This window comes from Balaenoptera musculus, chromosome 7, assembly GCF_009873245.2.
Source record: "Balaenoptera musculus isolate JJ_BM4_2016_0621 chromosome 7, mBalMus1.pri.v3, whole genome shotgun sequence".
Lineage (NCBI taxonomy): Eukaryota > Metazoa > Chordata > Mammalia > Artiodactyla > Balaenopteridae > Balaenoptera > Balaenoptera musculus.
This window is the reverse complement of record NC_045791.1, coordinates 20,056,758-20,082,091: the sequence shown is the minus strand read 5'-3', so window position 1 is coordinate 20,082,091 and position 25,334 is coordinate 20,056,758. Positions and strand designations below refer to the sequence as shown.

The window sequence follows — 25,334 nt, the reverse complement described above, 5'->3', positions numbered from 1 at the left end:
ATCTGTTGCTTTCTCTTGTCACGTGTGCTTTTGGTGTCCTGTCTAAGAATCCATTGCCTATTCCAAGATCACAAGATTTCCTCATTTCTTTTCCTCCCAAGAGTTTATACTTTTAGCTTTCACACTTAGGTAGATGATCCATATGGTGTGAGATAATGGTCCAAATTTATTATTTTGCACATGGATATCCACTTGTCCAAGCAGCGTTTGTTGAAGAGACCATTTTCTCCCCATTGAATGGTCTTAGTAAACTTTTCAAAAATCAGTTGATCATAAACGCATAGGTTTATTTCTAGAGACTCAATTCCTATCACAGGCATACCTCAGAGATATTGTGGGTTTGGTTCCACACCACAATTATCACAATAAAGCGAGTCACATGAAATTTTTCGTTTCCCAGTGCATATGTTATGTTTATACTATACTCCAGTCTAATAAATGTGCAGTAGCGTATGTCTAGAAAAACCATGTACATGCCTTAATTAAAAAATATTTTTTGCTAAAAATGCTAACTATCAACTGACGACAAAGAGCTGCCACAAAACTTCAATTTGTAAAAAACTGCAATAAAGTATTATCGCAATAAACGAGGTATGCCTATACATCAACCCATATGTCCATCCTTATGCCAATACCACACTGTCTTGGTTACCGTAGTTTCATAGTTAAGTTTTAAAACCAGAAAGTATGAGTCCTCCAACTTTGTTCTGTTTTGACTATTCTGGGTCCCTTGCATTTCCATATAAATTTTAGAATCAGATTCCTACATAAATTTTGGCAAAAAAAACAGCTGGAATTTTGAGAGGGATTGTGTTGCATCTGTAAACCAGCTTGGGGATTACTGCCATCTTAACAATATAGTCTTCTGATCTATGAAAACAAAATATCTTTCCACGTATTTAATTAGGTCTTCTTTAATTATTTCGACAATGTTTTCTAGTTTTCAGTGTAGAAGTTTTACACTTCTGTTAAATATATTCTTAAGTATTTTATTACTTTCGGAAAATAGTTTCTATTTATTTTATTTATTTGTTTTTGGCTGCGTTGGGTCTTCATTGCTGTGCGCGGGCTTTCTCTAGTTGCAGTGAGCGGGGGCTACTCTTCACTGCAGTTCACGTGCTTCTCATTGCGGTGGCTTCTCTTGTTGCAGAGCATGGGCTCTAGGTGCACAGGCTTCAGCAGTTGTGGCACGCGGGCTCAGGAGGTGTGGCTCGCAGGCTCTAGAGCACAGGCTAAGTAGTTGTGGCGCACGGGCTTAGCTGCTCCGCAGCATGTGGGATCTTCCCAGGCCAGGGCTTGAACCCATGTCCCCTGCACTGGCAGGCGGATTCTTAACCACTGCACCACCAGGGAAGTCCCACTTGTTAATCTTCTAATATAGAAAATACAGAAAAGTACAAAGAACAAAACAAATATTAACCGTAACCCTACTAGCAGTATGTACTGGAAATCTAAATTTTTGTCTTTGCACCACATTTTTGTTTTGGGAACTGCCTTATCCCTCCAATTCATTCATTCATTCGGGTATGATTATCAGTAATATTTCCTTATCTCCTTCAGCACAGGGGTGGGCATGTCTACTACCCCAACCAGCTGGCCTACACAAGTGGACATAGTGATTGGTATTAAGATGGCCACATGACCCAAACGGGGCCAATCAGAATTCTCAGTGAATGAGAAAAAGGATTAGTCTTTCCTCTCTAGGATCAGAAGCTCACGATCCTGGAAGGTGCCAGGAGGCCCTAGGATCTCCTGACACTATCTGAAGAGTTTCTCTGAGAATAAAGCTAAGACAGAAACCAAGAGATTAAAAGGAGAGAGAAAAAGTCCTAATAATATCCTTTAGATCCCTGGATCTGGTGATGCCTAACCAATTCCATCACTGTAACTCCCAGCTGCAGAGCCAACGGATTCCCTCTTTTGCTTAATCCTGTTTGACTTGATATTCTAACAAGTAAAGAATTCCAGTACACATGAGATAATCACTATAATCATTTTGATGTATGTGCTTTCTGTCTTTTGAAAAGGATTTCTTCAGCCTTCTTTTAAACATCATGTATTTAGTACCGTTATGTTGTACATTGACATTCAATGACAAATACCACTGGCAGCTGCCAAACCGATCAATATGTTCTTGTAGAACTATTTACTAATCCACAGAACACATCAGTGTTAAAAAGCAGCCCACAACTGCTTTTCTCCTCAGCTGCCATGTATACACATACATTTTAGCAGGAAATAAAGTACCTTCTTTCTTTTATGGAAGAGTCTCTCTTGACTTCCATTTCTGCCTGTTTGGCCAGCAGGGCAGCAGCTTTAGCAGCTTCTACTTCTTCCTTTGTCTTTGCAAAACGAGCAGCTCTCTCTGCACGGTCCTTTAAAACAGTTGTTAGATACTAATTATATTTCACTGCCATAAAGATCTAGTTACACATTTCCAAACATAAGGAACATAAATATGCATGAAATTCCTTAAGGTCATACATGAACTTCATCACTCTGATTCTGGTATTTTTTAGTTTTATCAACTTTCAGGGACCAGAGTTATTAGTAAACAAACAAGGACTTGATTTTGGTCACTATTCTCTCTCTAAAGCCTGGAACAAGGTCTGGCACATAACAGATAATCAATAAATATTTACTAAATGAATAAATGAACAAACAATATTAAGTAGGGTGTAATATGTATTACAACTGCTTAATTCTAAAAGCAATTGTTGGGACTTCCCTGGTGGCGCAGTGGTTAAGAATCCGCCTGCCAATTCAGGGGACATGGGTTCGACCCCTGGTCCGGGAAGATCCCACATGCCACGGAGCAACTGAGACTGTGTGCACAACTACTGAAGCCTGTGCACCTAGAGCCTGTGCTGCACAAGAGAAACCGCTGCAACGAGAAGCATGCACGTCGCAACAAAGAGTAGCTCCCGCTCTCCGCAACTAGAGAAAGCCCGTGCACAGCAACAAAGACCCAATGCAGCCAAAGATAAATTAATTAATTTAAAAAAAAACAAAAAATAAAAAATAAAAGCAATTGTTGCAAAACCATCCTGAAGCTTGATGTGTCTAAATCCTTTGAATGTCCTAAAAAAGAATGCTTATGACTAGCAGAGCCTGTGACGTTGCAAATTCTTAGCTTCTTTCCTAGGGAATCTTTGAAAACTACCTTTTGACTACTGATAAAATTCATAATACAACACTGAGAAAAATTACTACCAAAAAATCATCTCAGTTTTAATCTTAACTGTATTTTAATTCAATACACAATTTCTAGGAAAAGAAAACTGAGAATTGGTATGCTCTGAGTCCCTAAAATCTACTATTTTCGTGGGCCCTGTCTGGTAGTAAACCAAAACCATTGTGCATGAAAAAACAATTTCATTAATGTTCTAGAGTCAAGCATTAAAAATAAACTTAATACTCACCAGTGCAATCTGCTGTTTTATACGCTCTCGAGCTGCCCTATCTTCTGCCTTTTCTCTGTTTCTTTCCTCTAACATTCTTTTTGTTAATTCTTCTTCTTGCTTTCTTTTATAATCCAACATTTCTTTTCCAGTTTTCCTCCTCTCAATTTCCTTCTTAATCTCTCTCTGAATTAAAGAAGAAGTAAGTTTTATGAGCCAAAAAACAAAGTTTAATAATCTTCCCTTAATATTATTTTGTACGCAGGGAAAGCCGGTTGTAGGGTACAGCTAAAGGAAACGAACAACTTCACAAAATCTAGGGGTCTAGTAGAATGTATTAACACCATGGGTTAATGGTCAAATGTCTATCAATTTATAAGTCTTTGCCAGTGGTTCTGTTAAGATTATGATGTGGTCAGTGTCATTTGAAAAAAAAACATTACCGGTCTTTGGTTTCTGAGGTGCCCTCTAAGGACAACATGGTAGTCATCTATTTAGCTTGAAGACCTGATAACCTTCATATATTAGAACCCCAAAGAAATGATGCAGTTCAGGTGCACAAGGTGAGAAAAACAAATGGTGCACTAGAATGCAGCAACACCAAAGGAAAAATTCAGCAAAATATCTACGCATTTCTTTTTCACAAAAAGGAACTAAAACTTTGAACTGCATCAAACCAATTTTAGTTCAAGTCCCTTTATTCTTAGCGTAAAGGATTCATTGCAGAGGAAGAAAAGATGGTCCAACCTATTCCTAGCAATTTATAAAAAGAACAGAAAAAACTGTACACTATGACCTTACTACAGAAGACAGATAATTCCCCTCACTGTGCTGCAACACTGAACTATATAACCAGAAAGCCCTTCCAGGTTTGCCAAACTGAATAGGGAATCAAATGCTCCCTCACTTAAGGGAAGAGGAAAACAATGCCAGGCACATGAACTTTACCTGTTCTTCCTCTTTCCTTTTCTCTTCTCTCCTTTCTTCAAGTTTTTTGGTTAGTCTGTATTTTAAAAGTTTAAAAAATACATTAACTGAGATACTTCATATTAATATAAATTACATTTAGAAGATTTCTTTAGCTAAAAACTGGGGAAATGTGGAGACAGACAAAAAAGCTCCTGAAGGCAAAGCCACAACTTACCTACCTGGTCCCTGCCCCTAGGGAAATCCATGAGGAGTCAGTGGGACCATCAGAAGCCTCACTCCAGCTCTAAGTGCCTTACCTCCTACTTAAGATTAGTTCCCATTCCTCCCAATTTATCAGATCTTGATTTTTTTTTTTTTGGCTGCGCCACGTGGCTTGTGGGATCTTAGGTCCCCGACCAGGGACTGAACCTGGGGCCTTGGCAGTGAGAGCTCGGAGTCCCAACCACTGGACTGCCAGGGAATTCCCTGAATATTTATTTGAAAATATGCATCTTCAAATACATATGTATAAATCAATGACTTACAAATGCTTTACTTCTTACAAAGACGTAAACAGGAATATGGCACAAAACTGTTAAAAAATAAAAGCAAAAAGCTGAAGGCTAACATTTATAAAAACCAGTAATTCCAAAATTGATTCTCAACTGTGAGAAACTCAGCAATTAAAAACTAATGATTCTGAAAGCAGACAGGGGTAATGGTTGCACAACCTTGTGAATATATAAAAACCCACTGAATTGCATACACTTTGAATTTTATGGTATGTGAATTATATCCCAATTTTTAAAAACTAATGGCACTTTCTCTCAGAGGGATTTGGGTTACACAGGTATATGCATTTGTTAAAACTCAGTTGAACAACTTGTGCCAGAAATCAAGGGATGCTCAAAGAATGATGGTTTAGAACCCGAAAGAGATGATGAAGTTTAGGTGCACACGGTGAGAAAAATGAATGATGCACTAGAACGCAGCAACACCAGAGGAAAAATTTAGCCAAATGTCTACAGATTTCTTTTTCACAAAAAGGATGTCAAAAGGACATAAGGCCCAGGATGAAGAGGTTCCGCTAACCAAATCTGAAGCAATCTGTGCATCAAAAAAAATTGTAAGAGAAATTAATTGTAACACATTAGGGTTAAAAAAAAGGACCCATGAAATATCTTACTGCTGACGGAAGTTATGAATTGGTATAACCACTCTGGAAAACTGTTCAGCCAGTATCTATGACCCAGAAATTCAGACTCCTGAAAATACACCCAAAAAATATGTTCACCAAGACATGTAATAAAAGAATGTTCATAGCAATTCTATTCTTAACTGACCCAAACTGAAAATAATTCAAATATCCATCAACAGTAGAGTGGATAAATAAATTGTGGTATAGCCAATACACAGTCAATATAGCTATACAGTAACAAGCAACAATTTGAAGTGCTTACACGATTTTAATTATATGATCAAATGACCCGGATGTTTGAAATGCTGTCTAAGCAGCTAATAGTTACTTCCCAATGAAAACTGTTTCGTTATTAAGAGCTTGTCAACATTTTATCTAATCTCAACATTAGTATCCCTTTTTAAAAGCTTAACAAATTTTGTGTATATGTATCTTCTAAGAGTGCTTTATAGTTTTTTTCAATTTAAGAAATCTCAAACAGCTGTAGACCCATTCTGTCCTGACAGGCTAACTATAAAAGTAATAATGCTCAATGAAGAAAACTTGGCAACCCCAGAACAAAGCAAAGAAAAAAATCTCGAAGTCCAATTTCATAGATACTAGTATAAACACTTTGGTGCATGTCTTAAAATATCTTTTTTGGACTCATTATACTATATAACACATATACACCAATATGTGTACATATAATTATTTTTTAATTAAAAATGGCATATTATATTCTATTTGCAGAACCGTCAGGCAGACACAAGCAGACACCCCTTTACATAAGAATGGAAACTATTGGGGGGAATTCCCTGGCTGTCCAGTGGTTAGGACTCTGAGGTCTCATTGCCAAGGGCCTGGGTTCGATCCCTGGTTGGGGAACTAAGATCCCACAAGCCATGCGGTGCGGCCAAAAAAAAAAAGAATGGAAACTATTAAGAAATAACAGAAACTCCCCTTTCCCACAGGAATTAAATAGCACTTGATCTCACCCCACAATAAAGGGCTACCTGCCATGTTTCTTCACACTCCCCCCAAGTCTCGAAATCTTTTCCTGATTTTTCATTTTCACTTCACCCCAGGATCCCAGGGTGATGCAAGTAAGGGTGCACAGTGGTGGGCTTGTTGTTAGCAAAGCAGAAAGAAACAGAAGAGGATGAGCCCCTGGAACTCTGGTTTCCTGCTGCTCTTCTTCCAGACACACACCATTTCTCATTGCTGTGAGAGATCTACCCTGCTTTGCACCTCCAGATTCTGGCCCTGCCCCAACTCCCATAAAGAACAATCAGAATCTAGGTTTTGCTAAAATGAAGCACATTTTTACTGAATCATGAACTAACCCAAATACCCAATGTCAGCAATCATTTTGAACTCTGGTTCTCCATGACATCTATGTGAACAAGAAAATATCAAGTCTAAGTAATTTTTCTTAACTTCCATATAACACTGAATGATTTTTAAGTCAAGATTTTAAAATATTCCTGCTTATCCATTCACCATTAACTCAGTTATCTTTTAAGAATCATAGTATAAGACTATGATTTGATAATCACTACAACATTAAAAATACTAAACTAGAAGCCACAAGAAGTCAGAAATTTGATTATGAGACCAACTAATAACATATGACACTTAATAGACACCCACTTATGCAGAACCCAGGCTCAGTACATAGTCATAAAATTAGCTGAAGTTCTTGCCCATCTGGAACTTATCCTATGACACAGAGAGATAAAAGCAGAAGTAATAGATGGAAACACATATACCAAAATACTAGTGAAAAAGGGATTCTTAAAATTATCAGACCTAAAGCTGACCAATGACTTCAGAGATACAGAAGTTTTTACTTCTAGAATGTAGTTTTTATGGATACAAATAAGTTGGTCAGGTAATAAAAAACTTCAACCTAGAATTCTGAAATTTCATTTGTGTAATTTTAGCTCTTATTCAAATCAATGAAATAACTGAAAACCACTGTTTTTCTAACAAAATACTATTTCTAAAAACAAGACCAAACCTTTCCACTCTGACGGTGAGCTCCTCTGTAGGTCTCTGATTTGAACATCCACCAGGCTCTTGAGACACAGTGGCCTGGCCTGAAATTTCTCCTCCTTAATTATTTAAAAAAAAAAGAAAGAAAAGAAATAAGAAGAATATTGCATTCAATGCGAATTTTTAAAAAGGTATATATCTTTTCGGTTACAACGTCTGTTAACAATCTTGTTTCTTAAACAATACATTTTTTCCCTAAGAATGGAGTAGGAGATAAAAAATGAGCTATTACTAGTGATAATTCTTACGTTTGGATCTGGATACAAAAGTATATAAATGGGAAATAAGGCAGCTACCCAGCTGAAAGCCACTGAGATAAAACATGAAATATTAATCTGGCAGTGAGAGATATAACAAAAGTAGACTAAGCATGCCTGGCCAGGGGTAGGCTCTACTCTAAAGAAGCATGGTCCAATATTTTTGGTATCCCATAGGGTAGCCACTAGTCAGGGACAAGTGGCTACTGAGCACTGGTAATAAGGCCAGTGCAGGTGACAGACTAAACTTTTAATTGTATTTAATTTTAATTAAAATTGCCACGTGTGGCTGCGGTTATGGTATTCAATAGTGAAGCTCTAGGGACTTCCCTGGCCGTCCAGTGGTTAGGACTCTGCACTTCCACTGCAGGCGGCACAGGTTTGATACCTGGTCGACGAACTAAGATCCCGCATGCTGTGCATCACAGCCAAAAAAAAAAAAAAGGGCGGGGGAAATTCTAGAGGCCAAGTTTGATACTGGGTATCACTCTAGACTTATGATGACCCAAGGGATCTGCTTCTGCACATCACAATGATTCCTTAGAAAAGCTTTTTATATCTACACTAGTATTCTTTTAAGGATCTCCTGAAGGCCAGAATTTTGTCCTGGCCTGCTGTAGAGGATAGCTATGGTCTGGTACTCCCTTTCAGAACCTCTGCTATTTCCTTCCTTACCACTCACCATCAACTTAATTCTTCTTTACATTTTCGATGAAGAAGAGCCTTGGAAGAGCATGGACTGCGGAGCAACAGAGTCTGGGTTGAATCCTGTTCTGTCACTTTAGTAAGCTACTTACTCTCAGTGTACCTCTTCCGTAAAATGGGGATAGTAACCTCATAGAAATGTCATGAGAAGTATGTGTTAATAGAAGTAAAACGCTGAGACTTTTACTAGGACTAGCACATAGTAAGTGCTTCAGTTATTACAGCAGTAGTAGAAATATTAGAATTATTAAGCAGAACCAAAGGTACACATCTCTTCTTACTTCTGCATTCAGTGCATCACCTATGTAACTTGAAATCAGCCATAGTAGGAATATTTACACTTCGGAAATTAGCAAACACTACAAATAAGGGCTTTTTTTCTCCCCCCAAAAAACAACCTTTTGTTAAATATTTACCAGCATACCACTGAATGAAACCCTTGGATAAGAAGTGGTAACCTCTAGCAGCCAGTGTGTGTTCAGTAGGAAATTAATCACTTTTCTTTAGTAAATAAAATGAATGCCAAGGACATTTATATCTTGATATCAGAAAAAAAATTTAAGAAAACTTCTGAAGATAATTTGTGGACAAGCTGAAAAAAAGTGCTGTGTGTAACTTAGGTGGATCTATGACTCATAAACAAAGAAAAATGGATGGCAATAAGCTAAAACAACTGATAAAAATCCAAACACAGGGACTTCCCTGGTGGCACAGTAGTTAGGAATCTGCCTGCCAATGCAGGGGACACAGGTTCGATACCCGGGCCAAGAAGATCCCACGTGCTACGGAGCAACTAAGCCCGTGCGCCACAACTACTAAGCCTGTGCTCTAGAGCCCGCAAGCCACACCTACTGAAAGCCCGCGTGCCTAGAGCCTGTGCTCCGCAACAAGAGAGGCCACTGCAATGCAATGAGAAGCCCACACACCACAATGAAGAGTGGCCCCCGCTCACCGCAACTAGAGAAAGTCTGCGCGCAGCCACGAAGACCCAACACAGCCAAAAGTAAATAAATAAATAAATAATTAAAAAACCCAAATCCAAACACAATAACAATTTACTAGAGGACGTTCTGTCTTTAGGTTTAAGAAGACAGCTGGAGGGCTTTCCTGGTGGTGCAGTGGTTAAGAATCCGCCTGCCAATGCAGGGGACACAGGTTCGAGCCCTGCTCTGGGAAGATCCCACATGCCGTGGAGCAACTAAGCCCATGCACCACAACTACTGAGCCTGCGCTCTAGAGTCCGCGAGCCACAACTACTGAGTCTGCGTGCCACAACTACTGAAGCCCAGTGCCTAGAGCCCGTGCTCCACAACAAGAGAAGCCAGTGCAATGAGAAGCCTGCGCACCGCAACAAAGAGTAGCCCCCACTCACCGCAACTAGAGAAAGCCCGCGCGCAGCAACGAAGACCCAACTCAGCCAAAAATAAATAAATAAATAGATTAAAAAAAAAAGACAACTGGATTATCAGGCATAACATATCTCCTGATAAAAGTACACAGCAACAGCTGTAAAGTAGTCTTGCCAGAAAAGAATAAAGAATAAACCTGACTCTGACAAGTAAAACAAGCCTATAGTTTTACTACCAATTTAGAGGAATATTTACAAATTATCATAAGGATGCACCAAACCCAAACTATGGGAAACTACAGAAAAAAAACACTGGTGACAGTGGGAATCTATGAAAACCATCAACCAATAATGGTATTCTGGGGACTTCCCTGGTGACTCAGTGGTTAAGAATTCGCCTGCCAATGCAGGGGACGCGGGTTCAAGCCCTGGTCCGGGAAGATCCCACATGCCGCGGAGCAACTAAGCCCATGTGACACAACTACTGAGCCTGCGCTCTAGAACCTGGAAGCCACACCTACTGAGCCCACGCACCACAACTACTGAAGCCCTAGAGCCCGTGCTCTGCAACAAGAGAAGCCACTGCAATGAGAAGCCCGCGCACCGCAATGAAGAGTAGCCCCCGCTTGCCGCAACTAGAGAAAGCACGCGCGCAGCAATGAAGATCCAACACAGCCAAAATTAAGAAGATAAATTAATTTTTAAAAAATGATATATTGGACTCCAACTCAAACAAACTGAAAAATTTAGTGTAAGGTAAATATTGCCTAGATAATTAATGATAAAAAGGAATTACTGTTAAACTTTCTAGGTTTCATAAGGGATAATGGTATTGTGGTTATTTTTTTAAAGTGCTTAACTTTTAGATACCAACATTTTTTGTTTTGTTTTGTTTTTGCTGTGCTGTGTGGCTTACGGGATTTTTAGTTCCCTGACCAGGGACTGAACCCGGGCCCTAGGCAGTGACAGTGCGGACTCCTAACCACTGGACCACCAGGAAATTCCTGGTACCAACATTTTTAAAGATGAAATGATATAATGCCTAAGTGTGTTATAAATAATAAGTGGCAAGGAGACGAGGAAAGGGGGCATAGATGAAACAATATTGGCCATGAATCAAACATAGCTGGGGGACTTGTGTGGCGGTCCAGTGGTTAAGACTCCGCACTTCCACTGTAGGGGGCGCGGTCTGATCCCTGGTCAGGGAACTAAGATCCTGCAAGGCACGGGGCGCAGCCCCCCAAAAAAAAAAAAAGTTGGAAGATAGGCAATGGGTTCATGGGATGGGATTTCTTATACTATTTTCTCTACTTCTGTATATGTTTGAAATTTTCCATAATGAAGCTAAAAAAAAAAAAGCTACAAAGAACTAAGATTAGAGTTGCTACTCACCTCAGATAAGACAGAGTCTAACAGTTTGAGTCTAACCAAATTAATTGCCTACTAAAACAAAAACATCAACAAACACTCTTCGTGGGAATATAACAGAATCCAGAGTGTTATGTATAACTCTGTAAGCAGCACTAAAGCACTCAAGTTAATGGGAAATTACAGAGCATCAAATTGCAGTTCAATATAAGGAAGAACTTTTCTAAAAACTAGGGCTTTGACAATAGAATAGGCTTCCTAGCAAGGTAATGAGCTTCCTGTCACTAAATGTATTCAAATAGAGGCTTGATGATTATCTATCCAGGATGCTGGAGCAGGATCACCTTTCAGGATACTAATATTCTAACTTCTTAACTTACCTAACCCTACATTGCCTAATACAAAGCTATATTACACAAAACAACTCTGACTGTGCATGATCCCTAATATATAGTATAAAATTTCTCCTCTGCCTTTTCTATCAACCCCTCTGCAGTAACACCTCCCATTGCTACAAACTCTATTTTACAATTAACTTTTAATTCTAATTTTAAAAGTGCAAATACAATTCTCTTAAAAGTGTATAGTATTTTATGTTATAAAAACAATTTCAAACACATCAGTTCACTTGGTCCTTTCGATATCCTCTGGCTGAGAAGAGATTTACAAAACTCATGAGTATCATAATGACAGTCCCTGAACCATAGCACAGTAGCAGAAATTACTACTATCAGCTGTTCTGGACTGTTGCCTATTTGGGTTTGAAGGACAGAGTCACTGACTTTATCCCCTCTGCCACTAAATGACAAACATATTAAATTTTAAGTTAAATGAACATGAAGGGGGAAAATACAGTATTCTTATTTTTAAGGATATTAATCCACAGCCTTTATAGTGGAGTGTTTAGTGTACCCAAAAGGGTACATTAAAAATTACCTGTTGCAGAATCTGACTTTGTATCAGAAGTGGGTGGTGTCTCACAGAGCTCTACATTTCTGGACTGACAGTTTTCAGAAGAGTTGTTATGATCAAATGAGGTGGATGGAGTAGAGACTGAACTTCCTGACTGGCCACTCTTTGCCACTGCTATTTCACCTTTTAACGAGTGCATCTAGGGAGAAAATACATTGGAATTTAATTACAGATAAGAATCTAAGTTTACCATGGTATATGAGAACAAAATATGAGCAAGTCAATTTGTACTCCATAGAAGGGAGAAGTACTAAACTTTCCAAGTAAATCAATCTAAAATGTATAATCCTATATACGACAATAATCACATTACGGAATTCAACTGCAAGGTGACAAGAGCATAAAAAGATATTTTAAGCACACTGTTGATTTTTCTTACAATTAGAATTCAAGGAAAAAAGTTACAAGCTATATTAGCCATTAGTCCAAAGTGGATGCAAGTGAGAAATTGAGTAAGGTCCTTAAAACAAGTCAAGCAATATACTGTTAGGGACCTTAATGTGACAGCAACTCCCTTTTGCAACAAAATAATAGTGACTGCATTATGTGGCTGGTTGAGGGAGAAAAAGGGAAGGGAGAATAAGAAGTCACTCATGTATTAGGTATAGGCACCTCGAACTTCATAATGTTATTTTCAAAACCAGTCCAGAAAGACAGTATTTACTACCTTTTAATAGCATGGTTAGTTCCTGAATATTCAGAGTGGCTCCAAAAATATTCCAACGTCAAGTTCCTGACATACCATTTTCCCATGTTTATACAAAGAACAATTCTGTTCCTTCTCACCTGCCGGACTTTGTGGATTCTGGTAACAAGTTCATCTGCAGGAACACTTCCTGCTATTACTTCCAAGGGAATTCCACTGTCTCCAATAAAGAAACTTGACGGAACACACACTACAGGATCTGTACAGCTTAATTAAGTCTAACAATTCGTGGGAAACAAGGGAATAATTTTATGAAACACTATTGATAACAAAGCAAAAGAAATCATCTTTGTGAATTTCACAATATAATCGGCTAACATGTTCACAAAATAATTTCAACTACCCTATCACTATGCCTGTAGTGCATGTGATATGTAAATTATGATTTATCTATATCACATATATAAGTGGAAAACATCCACTACATTCCCCTCTATCATAACTTTTACATCTATCTTACCTCTTGCTAGTTACTTCTAACATTCCAACCAAACTGCATCATATTGCTTTCCAGCTATTCACAATTTATAAAAACTCCCCAAGGGGACTTCCCTGGCGGTCCACCGGTTAAGACTCTGCACTCGCACTGCAGGAAGCAGGGGTTCGATCCCTGGTCGTGGAACTAAGATCCTGCATGCTGCACGGTACAGCGAAAAAAAAAAAAACCAACAAACTCCCCATGATTCCATTTGCTACAAGGTACTTACTCTCTCAAAGGACACTTAGTAATATAAAGTTTCCATAAACAAGAATGCATGAGTTCCTAAATAAAAATGAATAATTTCTAATTGTCATGAATCAACCAAAAGAAAGGTAAATCCTCAAGCAAAATATATATAAAACCAATTCTTCATGGAAAGGATACAGATCTGTGAAAACTGTAGGCAGGCTTCACTGTAAAACAAAATCAAACAGAAAATCACTAGATGAATACAAGTATTTCCCAAATATTGAGTTGTTTTTATAAAAATTTACTGTAGCAATTACAAGTATTTTTCTGAAACTATTAGTTCCTTTCATAGCCATCAACTGAAAGGGGAAAAACGTAATCCTTATCTCACAGATCTTTTTTGGTTTGTTTTATAATTTTCAGATTAAAGAGCACTTGTTATGGCAACCCACAAACTGGCGGCTGGATCTGGCACCTAAAAATCAACTTAGCATCTGCCCCATGTGGCTTCCTCAGCAGCAAGTATTTCTGAATACAGTATCTTAACTTGTAATAAGAAGATATTAATACCTGTGACTTACTTGTGCAAGTGATAATACAATACTTTATAATAACAAAGGATTCAAAACAACCTAAATATCCACCAATAAAAACTGATGAATCATGCAATTACAAAAAGGAAAAAGGTATAAAAAAGTATGTCAAACTACTACCATTTTTGTAAAAAAGGGGAGGAAAACAAATATATTTTCTTGATTTGGTTGCCTCCAGAGAAGAGAACTGGGTGGTCAGGGACAGGGATGGGAGAGAGACTTTACACTGTAATATGAATAAAAGACATTGATCAATGTAGATGAGTAATTCCAAGAATCAAATTAATGCTTCCAAGAACCAGAAATCTGCTTCATTTTCTCTGAATATAAGGTATGATTACCATAAAAACATCTGAAAATACGAAAGTATAAAGAATAAAATTACCAAGAATCCTACCTTCTCAGAAATTACCACTGTAAACTTTTGATGCATTTCCTACCAATCTATTTTCAATGCAGGACATAACATAAACTAACACGTTCCTAGAACATTAGGTAGCTTTGTTATTATTATATAATAAATAAAATTTACTTTTCATAATTTAAAAGACACACTAGATTCTATTAGTAGACTGTCCATAATGAAACAAACATCAACCATCACTATATACAGGTAACCCTGCAGCTGCTAATAGAAATTTGTTTTTAAAAATACTGGATATATCAGTCTGTATATAAATCTCAACAATTCTGAAATTCTCATTTCTTCCACATTCCCAATAAACCTCTACATTCCTTCTGCCATTACTGACTCTAAAAGGTGCTTCTGGAAGATAATGAACAATATCAATGACACAGCAGACTCTTTTTAAAAAACTATTACAGCTCCATAAATATAGAGTTCAGTAACTGCTGCTGTTGTGAGGCAGACTATACTATGATTTGCTTTGTGATGTTTTGTTAATAAAGAAAATTTTTAAATAAAAAGTTTACAAACTTATAGGTAAATTTCTGAATATTTTAATCTTGACAGTAATTTTCATTTTGACATTACCAATATCAGAAGGACAGAACTACCACTTTAAAACTGCTAATGAATTAATGTTTCCAGGCATTTATCACTGATGGCTGCTGCTAACACCATAAAGAGAGACAACAGAGCATTATGTACCCTCTAATGGAAGAATGGAAGACTTACAACCACCTATGAAGTAGTCTTAAGGGGGAAAAAACCTAACCTGAATCCAACTGTCAATTTACAGAAAATAGAGGACAGAGTAATAAACTAAATGACACTAACAGAGCTGCAATGAACAAAACCCGTACTGTAGGAGACTACATAACGAATGACCTGGTTTCCCAAAAAAATAAACTGCAAAGGAAAAGACAGAGAGACATAGAGGCGAAGCCTACAGAGTAAAAGAGACTTGAGAGAGATCAATGCATCACAATGTGTGGACCTTGATGGACCCTGAACCAAACTGTAATAAATTAAATTAATAATAAAACCATGACTGATGAGAGAACTGAAAATTTGAACACTGAGTAGATATTTCAAGTTAAGAAATTAGATTCATTTTTGACGTATTACAGTTATGTTAAAAAAAATTAAGAATCCTTATCTTTCAGAGACATACCAAAATATTTATAGATGAAGTGACATGATGACTGAGATTTATTTCAAAATTATATGGGATGAGTTGAAGTGGGTGAGGGAATAGATGAACAAGACTGACCATGAGTTGATAACTGTCGAAGTAGCTGACAGTACAAGGGGGTTCATTACACTACTCAAGCACTTTTGTGTGTGTCTGAAATTCTCTATCCCCCCCCAAAAAAAAAATTAACGGGGGGAAGAGGGATGTATTAATAAAACAGACTTGTGGTTATCAGGTCCTACGATGGACCTATAAATGTCCTTATTCTTATTGAACAAAATGGTTCCATTTTCAAAAATAGGATCCAAAAGAGTGGTCAACCTTTCAGAGATATTTAATATATGGTTTACAGTCACTTCCAAGTTTTTAGAATCTGAGGATCACAGTTCCTTTGCATTACTGGTGCATGTCACATAGCTGCTTGGCAGACCAAGAATTCATAAGTTTTTCAGTATGATATAATGATGAACTTGAAAAATGGCAATCAGAATTTAAGTCCCTAACATGTCTTAGACAAAAATGAACATTCTTATAGTCTAAGAGTATCACCATAAATCACAACCAAAGACAATGGTTAAAAAAAATTTTAATTACAAGATTAAAACATAAGCAAACCTTTTGGTATCGATTTTAATAGCAACAAAACTGTTTGAAGACGCTTCTGTCACTTTTTCATCTTCCCAACTTGCAGCCATCTGTGTAGACTGCTCATCATCACCTGTAAAACATTTCAAGCATTCTTAAAACATAAGGCCAGTATCTGCTGATTCTTTTCCCTGGAAATCTGGAACTTCAAATAAAATGTAATCTCACAAATAATACTTTCTACCAAATTTGAAAACTGAATTTTCCATAAATGAAAAGTGTGACTTTATATGCATTGTTAACATTAATAAAAAGTAATGAAAAACAAAATACTGCTATTTAGATTATACAAAGTGTTTTCTAAATGAAGACATCCGAATTATGATGCAAATATTATCACAATAATTAGAAGTCATGGGCAGAAATGTGACTACTTTGGCTTTTCTACATATGATTTTATAAAATAAACGTACAATACTTTTCCTTTATGCAGCATCTTTCTGTTGAGTTCAATGTCCTCCACACACACCCCACTTATTTTCCAGAATTCCTCCAAGGTAGACAGAAGCAGGTGCAATCCTGTCTGCAGTTCTGGACCTGTCTTTTGTTATAGGCATACTAATTATAAAAGTTACACTGATCCAAAACTAATCTATGGTGACAGAGTTCAGCACGGTGGCTACTTTGGTAGAGCTACTATTGATTGGGAAGGAGGATGAAGGAGGCTCTGGGGTCTTGGAAATGTTTATATCTTTTTTTTTTAATTTTTATTTTATATTAGAGCATAGTTGATTAACAATGTTGTGTTAGTTTCAGGTCTACAGCAAAGTGACTCAGTTATACATATACCTGGATCTATTCTTTTTCAAATTCTTTTCCCATTTAGGTTACTACAGAATACTGAGCAGAGTTCCCTGCACTATACCATAGGTCCTTGTTGGTTATCCATTTTAAATACAGTAGTGTGTACATGTCAATCCCAAACTCCCAATCTATCCCTACCCCCCAGGTTCCCCCCTGGTAACCATAAATTCATTCTCTGTGAATCTGTTTCTATTTTGTAAATAAGTTCATTTACATCATTTTTTTTTTTCAGATTCCACATGTAAGTAATATCATATGATAGGAAATGTTTATATCTTATCTGAATGATAGTTACACAAGTGTATTCATCTATAAAAATTCATCTCGTTGTTCACTGAATATATTTAATATACTGTATGCCATACCTCAGGGACAAAATGTTTTAAAAGTTATACCTATCAAGAGATTATTTCCATTTTAGACTTGTAATATCTAGATTTTGGCATAACCACTTATTGGTGGGCAAAGGGAAACTTACCTGAGTTAAGTCACTGAAAAATATTTCTGAGGTTAGCAGAGCTAAGTGCTTTTTCAAAGGTGAGCAACCTTTGCCAATTATGCTTATTTAAAAAGGCTTCAGGTCACATTTTTTGCTTTACAAAAATGAGATCTTTCTATACCTACTCTTTTGTAAGCTGCTTTCTTCCCATGTGTGTTCCCGCCTTCCCCAATTTAATCCACCCATAACCTTCCCCATTTCAGTTATCTGTTAATGGGTAACACCATCCTTTCAGTTCTCAGGCCAAAAAGTTTAGCTATTCTTGCCTTCAACTGACGCTATCTCCAAAATATATCCAGGGACTTCCCTTTCAGTTCTCAGGCCAAAAAGTTTAGTTATTCTTGCCTTCAACTGACGCTATCTCCAAAATATATCCAGGGACTTCCCCGGCAGTCCAGAGGTTAAGACTCCGCGCTTCCACTGCAGCGGGTGCGGGTTCGATCCCTGGTAGGGGAACTAATATCCCACATGCTGTGTGGCATGGCCAAAAAATTAAAATAATAATAATAATAATAATTTTATATATATATATATATATATATTTTAAAGCACCTTTCTTTAAAAAGTCAGATCAGGGACTTCCCTGGCGGTCCAGTGGTTAGGACTCCACACTCTCACTGCCGAGGGCCAGGGTTCAATTTCAATCCCTGGTGGGGGAGCTAAGATCCCACAAACTGTGCGGCGCAGCCAAAAATAAAATAAAATAAAACAAAAAGTCAGATTACATCAACCCTCTGATCAAAATTCTACAGTAGCTCCCTATTTCCCTCAGAGTAAAAGCAAAAGTCCTTACAAATGACCTCAGGCCTTCAGTTACCTCTCTGACCTCATTTCCTTTTACTTTTTTGCTGTCCCTTTCCTTCCTATCCCTTTCCTTTCTATTCCTCAAATATTAAAGACATTCTTGCTATAGGTCTGTGTACTAGTTGTTTCCTCTGCCTGGAATATTCTTCCCCCAGATACCTACACGGTTAACTCTCAACTCCCTGAAGTCTTTGCTCAAATATTATCTTCTCAATACAAACTTTCCCTAATCACTACTTTAAAATTAAACACTTCAGGGAGTTCCCTGGTGGTCCAGTGGTTAGGACGTGGTGCTTTCACTGAGGGGACCCAGGTTCAATCCCTGGTCGGGGAACTAAGATCCCACAAGCCACGCAGCATGGCAAAAAAGTAAAATAAAATTACACACTTCAGATATTCCCAAAGCTCCCTCATTTCCTGATTTTTTTTTTCTGTAATACTTATCACTTTCTAATAGACTATGCGTTTTACTTATTATGTTTACTGTTTATTGTCTGTCTCCCTCCACTAGAATGCATGTTCCATGAGAGCAAGGATTGTTTTCCTTTTTATTTACTGATATAACTCAAATGCCTACAACAGAACCTGGCCTACAGTAAAATACCTGGAATATAGCAGGCTCTCAATAAGTATTTTGTGGAATGAATAGCTAAATTTCTGGTATAGTATCTTGGCATGCCTACAAAAACTTGACTAATGCTGCACAGTTGAAAACATTTTTTGTGAAATGAGATCCAGGAATATTCAGTAATAAGGGGATTGAGAAATCTGGCCACGGAAAAGTAGACAGGGACTAGAATGCATCCACAGACCAAGACCAAAAGAACGCCCATTAGCAGACCCCTAGATGTTGAAGCAGCAAATGGGAAAACTATCATTTGCAGTGAGATCATTCTGAGCACATCTTCAGACACTATGCGGTGAGGAGAGATGTAAAATTCCAAGTAAATGACAGGATTATCAACCTAGAAAATAGCTATATAGGAACATTTTTACTAAACTTAGAGAAGGCTGTGCGGTGATAGGGATCTTTTTCATTCATTCTTTCTTTCATACATTCACTATTTTATTCCACATTTACGTTGTGCTAGGCACTGAGCTACAAACTAAATATAAAACAAATGAGATACTATATGCCCTCAGTGGAGCTTAAAATCAAAAGATACAAAAAAAAGTACTTGTTTGGTAACTCTAAGTAGTTATAGTGTTTACCGTGCTGAAGAAAAAAAAAAGACCTCTTTAGATTGGTCAGGGAAGCCCTCTCTGAGGTGATATTTAAGGTAAGACCTAAAGGATGAAAGAGCTGAGCCATGCCACAAGCCAGAAGAGTTCACTACACAGAAGGAACTTCCGTGTAGGGAAAGGGCTGTGTGATTACGAGTGTTGTGAACAACAGGGAGCAGGAGACAAGATGAGACTGAAGAGTTAAGGGTCCAGAGATGACGCCCACACTTCGGTTTATCCAACTGGATGTAAGGTGGTGCCATTTACTTAGAAGTAGAACACTGGGGGGAAAAAAAACAGGTTCAAGCAGTAATACTTTTAGGCTTGAGAATCCTGTGAGGCATCCAAGTGGGGATGTCAAGTTGGTACCTGGAAGGATGGATATGCCACTTCTTAGGCCGATGTCCCTCACTCCCTCACCTATGCTGTATGACGTGGACAGGGTCTCAAATGTTCCATCCCCACTAGCAATGTCTGTCCATGAGTCAGGCTAGTGCAGCAGCAGCTGCTTGACCAACAGAGATGGAAGACTGAATGGAATTACATTAACTCAGCAAGAGTTATCTTAACACTGCTGGGTGGGATTATTAATCGCCAACTTCAGTATCTTTAGTTTCTTATTTTTAATCAAATTATGAACTGTGCTGTGGACTTAGGTGGGCCAAAGATTTTAGGAGAAAACATTACATCCTTGGTGGTATGAGCAGTATCCAAAAGTAAAGCCACTTAAAAGAATAGTACAAACTCTGAAGCAAAGAGCTGCAGACGCTACAATCAGTAACTCCAACCTAGAAAAACTCAACTGGTCAAAACCTAGAGGGTTTCTTAGTCTATTTTAACCAAAAAAAGAGGTATGAAATAGTGTCTGTCAGTCACAGAGATTTTAGCCAACTAGCAACACTAGTCAGTGAACCCACACCTCTACTTCAGAATCCTTGTCAGATTATTCTGTCTTCCCAAGAATAGAATCAAAATCTTCTTCAGTTTTATATCTTTCAATTTACACAGCTATAATACTTTGAAAATCCTTGTTAACTCTTTGACTTAACTAGTAGTAATCTCTCTAGTCTCTTAACATCAATCCTACATATTCTTTAATTCATCCATGAAAATTTCAGTAAAATATAAACAATCTACCTAAAATGCTTCCCACTTGAGTGGTTATATGAAGCAATGATTACCCTTAAGACCACTCCTTCCAACTACAGAGACTCCCTCCAACTATTACATCTTTTTAAATTTCAGTGAGTTGGTATATTACTATCGAGGTCTGAGACGTAAGAAAATCATGAGTTCTGGCTGTATTCTTCAAAGTCAAGAACAGAGGTCTAAGCAACCTATAAGTGTTGCAGTTTCATGACTCCACTGTCTACATACTTCTGGAGTGACACTAATCCTACCTAATCTTGGAGATTAACTTCCTAAAACTCTAGAAAAACCAACAGTATTTTCAATGAGTCAAGGGACTGACTCCTTTGGCAGATTGCTAACAGTCCTCCTGCAAACATTCAACAGTCACTGATATTCTAAAAGCATACGACAAGGCTTCCCTGGTGGCGCAGTGGTTAAGAATCCGCCTGCCAATGCAGGGGACACGGGTTCAAGCCCTGGTCGGGGGAGATCCCACATGCCACGGAGCAACTAAGCCTGTGTGCCACAACTACTAAGCCTGCGCTCTAGAGCCCAAGAGCCACAACTAGTGAGCCTGCGCTCTAGAGCCCAAGAGCCACAACTACTGAGCCCGTGTGCCACAACTACTGAAGCTCCTGTGCCTAGAGCCCGTGCTCCACAACAAGAGAAGCCACCACAATGAGAAGCCCGTGCACTGAAACGAAGAGTAGCCCCGGCTCACCGCAACTAGAGAAAGCCTGCGCACAGCAACAAAGACCCAACGCAGCCAAAGATAAATAAATAAATGTATAAAAGAAAAAAAAATAAAAGCGTAAGATACATGCTCATCAGTAAAGAGTTAATTGAAGAATGTATGTATTATATATACACACAAAGCCCCAAAGATCTATAACTTTATTTTTCTATTGTATTAATTAGCACTACTGTTTCCAAATGGGTTTCCAAATATTTAATTAAATCTAGCATTTCTTCTAAATTAACTGGTTAGCCCAGGAGTGCCTTCTAGGAACCTTTGGACACCATCAAATGTGTTTTCTGTTTAAAAATATGACTACCATAATCCTAGATTTCCTGATTTCTACACCAATTTCAATAACTACCTAAATTCTACAACTGTTCAGTTTTTTTGAGAAACAAAAAAGACACTTTTTTTTTGAAGCTGCTAAAAAAAAAAATCTGTCAAGACTAGATATAAATCCTTTTTGTGACAATGGTGTATGTCATTTTACCACTGTGGACGTAAGTTTCCTCATCTATAAAATGGGCATAATAAGCCCTGTTCTACCAACTGCCAGGATCAATTGAGATTATATATGAAAAACACAACTTAAAATGTCATTAAAACTATTACTGTACTCTTAATAAGCATACTAAGTATCATTAATTTTCCTTTCCCTTTTTTTTTTAATAAAACAGGACTACTTTTTTTAAATAAATGTATTTATTTTATTTATTTATTTTTGGCTGCGTTGCATCTTCATTGCTGTGCGCGGGCTTTCTCCAGTTACAACGAGCAGGGACTACTCTTCTTTGCGGTACAAGGGCTTCTCATTGCGGTGGCTTCTCTTGTTGCAGAGCATAGGCTCTAGGCGTGTGGGCTTCAGTAGTTGTGGCACATGGGCTCAGTAGTTGTGGTTTGCGGGCTCTAGAGCGCAGGCTCAGCAGTTGTGGCACACGGACTTAGCTGCTCCGCGGCATGTGACATCTTCCCAGACCAGGGATCGAGCCCGTGTCCACTGCACCGGCAGGCAGATTCCTAACGACTGCGCCACCAGGGAAGCCCTCCTTTCCCTTTTAATCCACTTATTTCCTTACAGGTTTACCGCAGTTATTTATTTATGTGAAATATAACTCTAAAAAAGCGTAAGAGAATGTAAACTACTCCAGCTCTTCTAATTAACAGCACTGGGCTAACATTTTAGCATAATTTAAAACAATTCAAAATTCCAAATGTAATGTTAAATGAAACTCATATTCCAGCAACTTGCTCTTCACCGCAGTGCATAAAGTTATAGGGCTATTACCTAGCCTTCCAAGTCATGAGTTAATGATGAATAAGCCGTTACTAAACACAAATAGTTGAAATAATACACCTCAAATTAACGGTAGTCACAAACACTGATTTGGTTCATGTAATGAGGACCAGCAAAACCTCACAGAGGCAAAGGCTTACGGTAAATCTAGAAGATTTCAGTAATAAAATACGGAGCAAAATAACCCAGAGCAACACGGCGTAAATGAGTTAGTACACCTTCTGAAACTGTAGCTATGAGACTAGGAAAACAACAAAAAGAACCAAGGCTGGTGTGTCTACTTCTTCTAAACAAATGGTTAAAAAAAAAAAAATCAACTTGCAAGAAAGCAATTATTCCACATTAGATTCACCACTCCCATATCACTATAAAAAAAAAAATCAAACCTATATAGACCTCAAAAGTTTGCGTTTCAGGAACATACGAAAGCCAGTAACCCTGAACATCAGGTGCTTTCTCTTTGTTGATTACCGATGACACAGCTTTCTTCCTGACAGTCCACAACTAATTACAAGTAAAACTGCCTGCCTAATGGCCCGTCTCTCTTCCCACCTACACACTAACTACACGGGCGTTAAAGCCTCCCGAAGTGGATCCTCGGGGACAGAGCGCCCTACCCGGGGGGCCCGGGAGGCGGCGGTGGCGTCAGTGTACGCGCGGGGTCAGGCTCGGCGGGGCGCTGCGGGCTGAGCGGCGAGGGCCTGCTCCACCCGTCCCCTCGCCCCGCGCAGGGAGGTGACCGCGGGGCTCGGCGCGCTTTGGGGGCGAGGCCGGGGCCGTGCCTCCCGCCGGGGGCCGGGAGAAGCGGGCGGTGGGGGCCAGGCCCGGTGCGCTCCAAACGGACGGGGGAGGAGCTGAGACGCCAGGGAGACGGGCAGCCCGGGCCTCTTGGCGCCCGGAGGAAAGGCTAGGGGCCCCTGGGGTTAGAAGTAGGCCGGAGGGGGTGCCCCGGCCACGTCTCGGGCCCTCGCCTCCTTCACCTGCCACGAACACCACGAAGACCGCGCCGCTCCTCTTGGCCGACGCGATGGCGGCTGGAATGGCGCCCTGGAACCACAGCATCGCTGCCCTCGGGCACAGGCACTCGCTCGCTGTGTCGTCGCCTCGGTCCCGGAGCTGGCCCCGCCCTCTCCGTCGTTGGGCCCCGCGGCCCGCCTCCGGCTCCGCACCGGCGCGCAAGCCTGTCAGCGGCCCCCAGGACGCGCGCAAGCGCGCAGGCCGAGGCGCGCCCCGCGACACATGACGCCACGCGTCGCCGTCAGCACCGCGCTCCCGTGCCTTGTCTCGTTGGCAAGTCGGTGCGTGTAGGCGCCCGCGAGACCGCAGGCCCTGCAGTCCCGGAAGTGGAAGGAGGCAGCGGAAAGGATGACTAATCGCTAAGTGGCGTCGGCGGCGCCTTCCTGAGGCATGACGGGAATTGTAGTCTTCTTAGGCTTGGTTCCTTTAATGTGGGAAATATCACTGTGGTTTCCCGGGCACGGCTAAGGGGGCAGCAGTGAGAACCACTTCACAATCTATAAAGAGGAGGAGAAGTGGCGCTAGTCACCGGGAGATGGCACTCTCGGCATTACTGAGACCTTAAATGTGGAGGAAATCATCCCCGCCCCGGGTGGAACCCTGCGTAGTGGGACCACGTAATCGTGTATTATGATTAGTGGCCATTGTGCGATAGGGTGGATGTCTCTCGGTACAGAACTAAACGGGCTTTGTAGGGATTTACTGCAAGGCTTTGATTTCTATTGGACTTAATTTATCAGCTCAACCTTGAAGAAAAGAACCACAGCAGTCACCTTCTGTAATACTGTACAGCCCATGTACCTGAGGGGAGGTATTGGTTGAACGCAGACCTTGAGTAATTTCCTTGTAGTTGGTTAGAGATCATTCCAAACCTCAAAACGCTTAGCTACGCTGTTGCCACAGCTGTTTTCGAAAGTAAGTCAAAAGCAGAGAATAGATAATGATGTATTTTCCAGCTACTTTTCAAGGTAATACAAAAGAGAAGAATAGATAATTTTGTTTACGATATCAAAGTACTGTGATCAAGATAGGGCACTTTGTGGTTGGTTGCCATTAAAATGAAAACTGATTCATACTTAATACTTTCTTGAAATTACATGGTCTCTATTAACTATTGGCTAAAGGCTTGTATGGTTTATTTAAAGTTGCATACGCTATTATATTAGACATCCTACATCATTTAAATTTCTCTTCCAGCAGTACAGTCATTTAACAATCCTTGCAGGATTAAGAAGGAGCTACATCTGAAAATATACCTTTCCTACAAATATTTAACCTAAAAATAGCTAACATTCTTTCCGGTTTTTTTTTTTTTTTTTTTTTTTTTTGGCTGCGTTGGGTCTTCGTTTCTCCGCACGGGCTTTCTCTAGTTGCGGTGAGCGGGGGCTACTCTTCCTTGCGCTGCGCGGGCTTCT

At 39.3% G+C, this 25,334-nt stretch overlaps 1 protein-coding gene across 3 annotated transcripts in view; it reads right to left on the bottom strand.

The window, feature by feature from the left end:
* The window catches only part of UBXN4 (UBX domain protein 4), a 34,009-nt gene extending 9,774 nt beyond the window's left edge, over positions 1 to 24,235 (bottom strand). Inside the window, exons 1-9 of one of the 3 annotated variants that reach the window (XM_036857246.1) lie at positions 23,883 to 24,235; positions 16,378 to 16,480; positions 13,767 to 13,795; positions 12,982 to 13,100; positions 12,160 to 12,334; positions 7,511 to 7,604; positions 4,350 to 4,404; positions 3,423 to 3,587; positions 2,248 to 2,375 (exon numbers count right to left, since the gene is read on the bottom strand). In XM_036857246.1, coding sequence (XP_036713141.1) covers positions 2,248 to 2,375; positions 3,423 to 3,587; positions 4,350 to 4,404; positions 7,511 to 7,604; positions 12,160 to 12,334; positions 12,982 to 13,100; positions 13,767 to 13,795; positions 16,378 to 16,480; positions 23,883 to 23,964 — 950 coding nt within the window. In that variant the 5' untranslated portion in view covers positions 23,965 to 24,235. The remainder of the gene's footprint in view (positions 1 to 2,247; positions 2,376 to 3,422; positions 3,588 to 4,349; positions 4,405 to 7,510; positions 7,605 to 12,159; positions 12,335 to 12,981; positions 13,101 to 13,766; positions 13,796 to 16,377; positions 16,481 to 23,882) is intronic. The other 2 variants (XM_036857245.1, XM_036857247.1) reach the window with 2 other exon arrangements.
* Between the last annotated feature and the right edge of the window lie 1,099 nt (positions 24,236 to 25,334).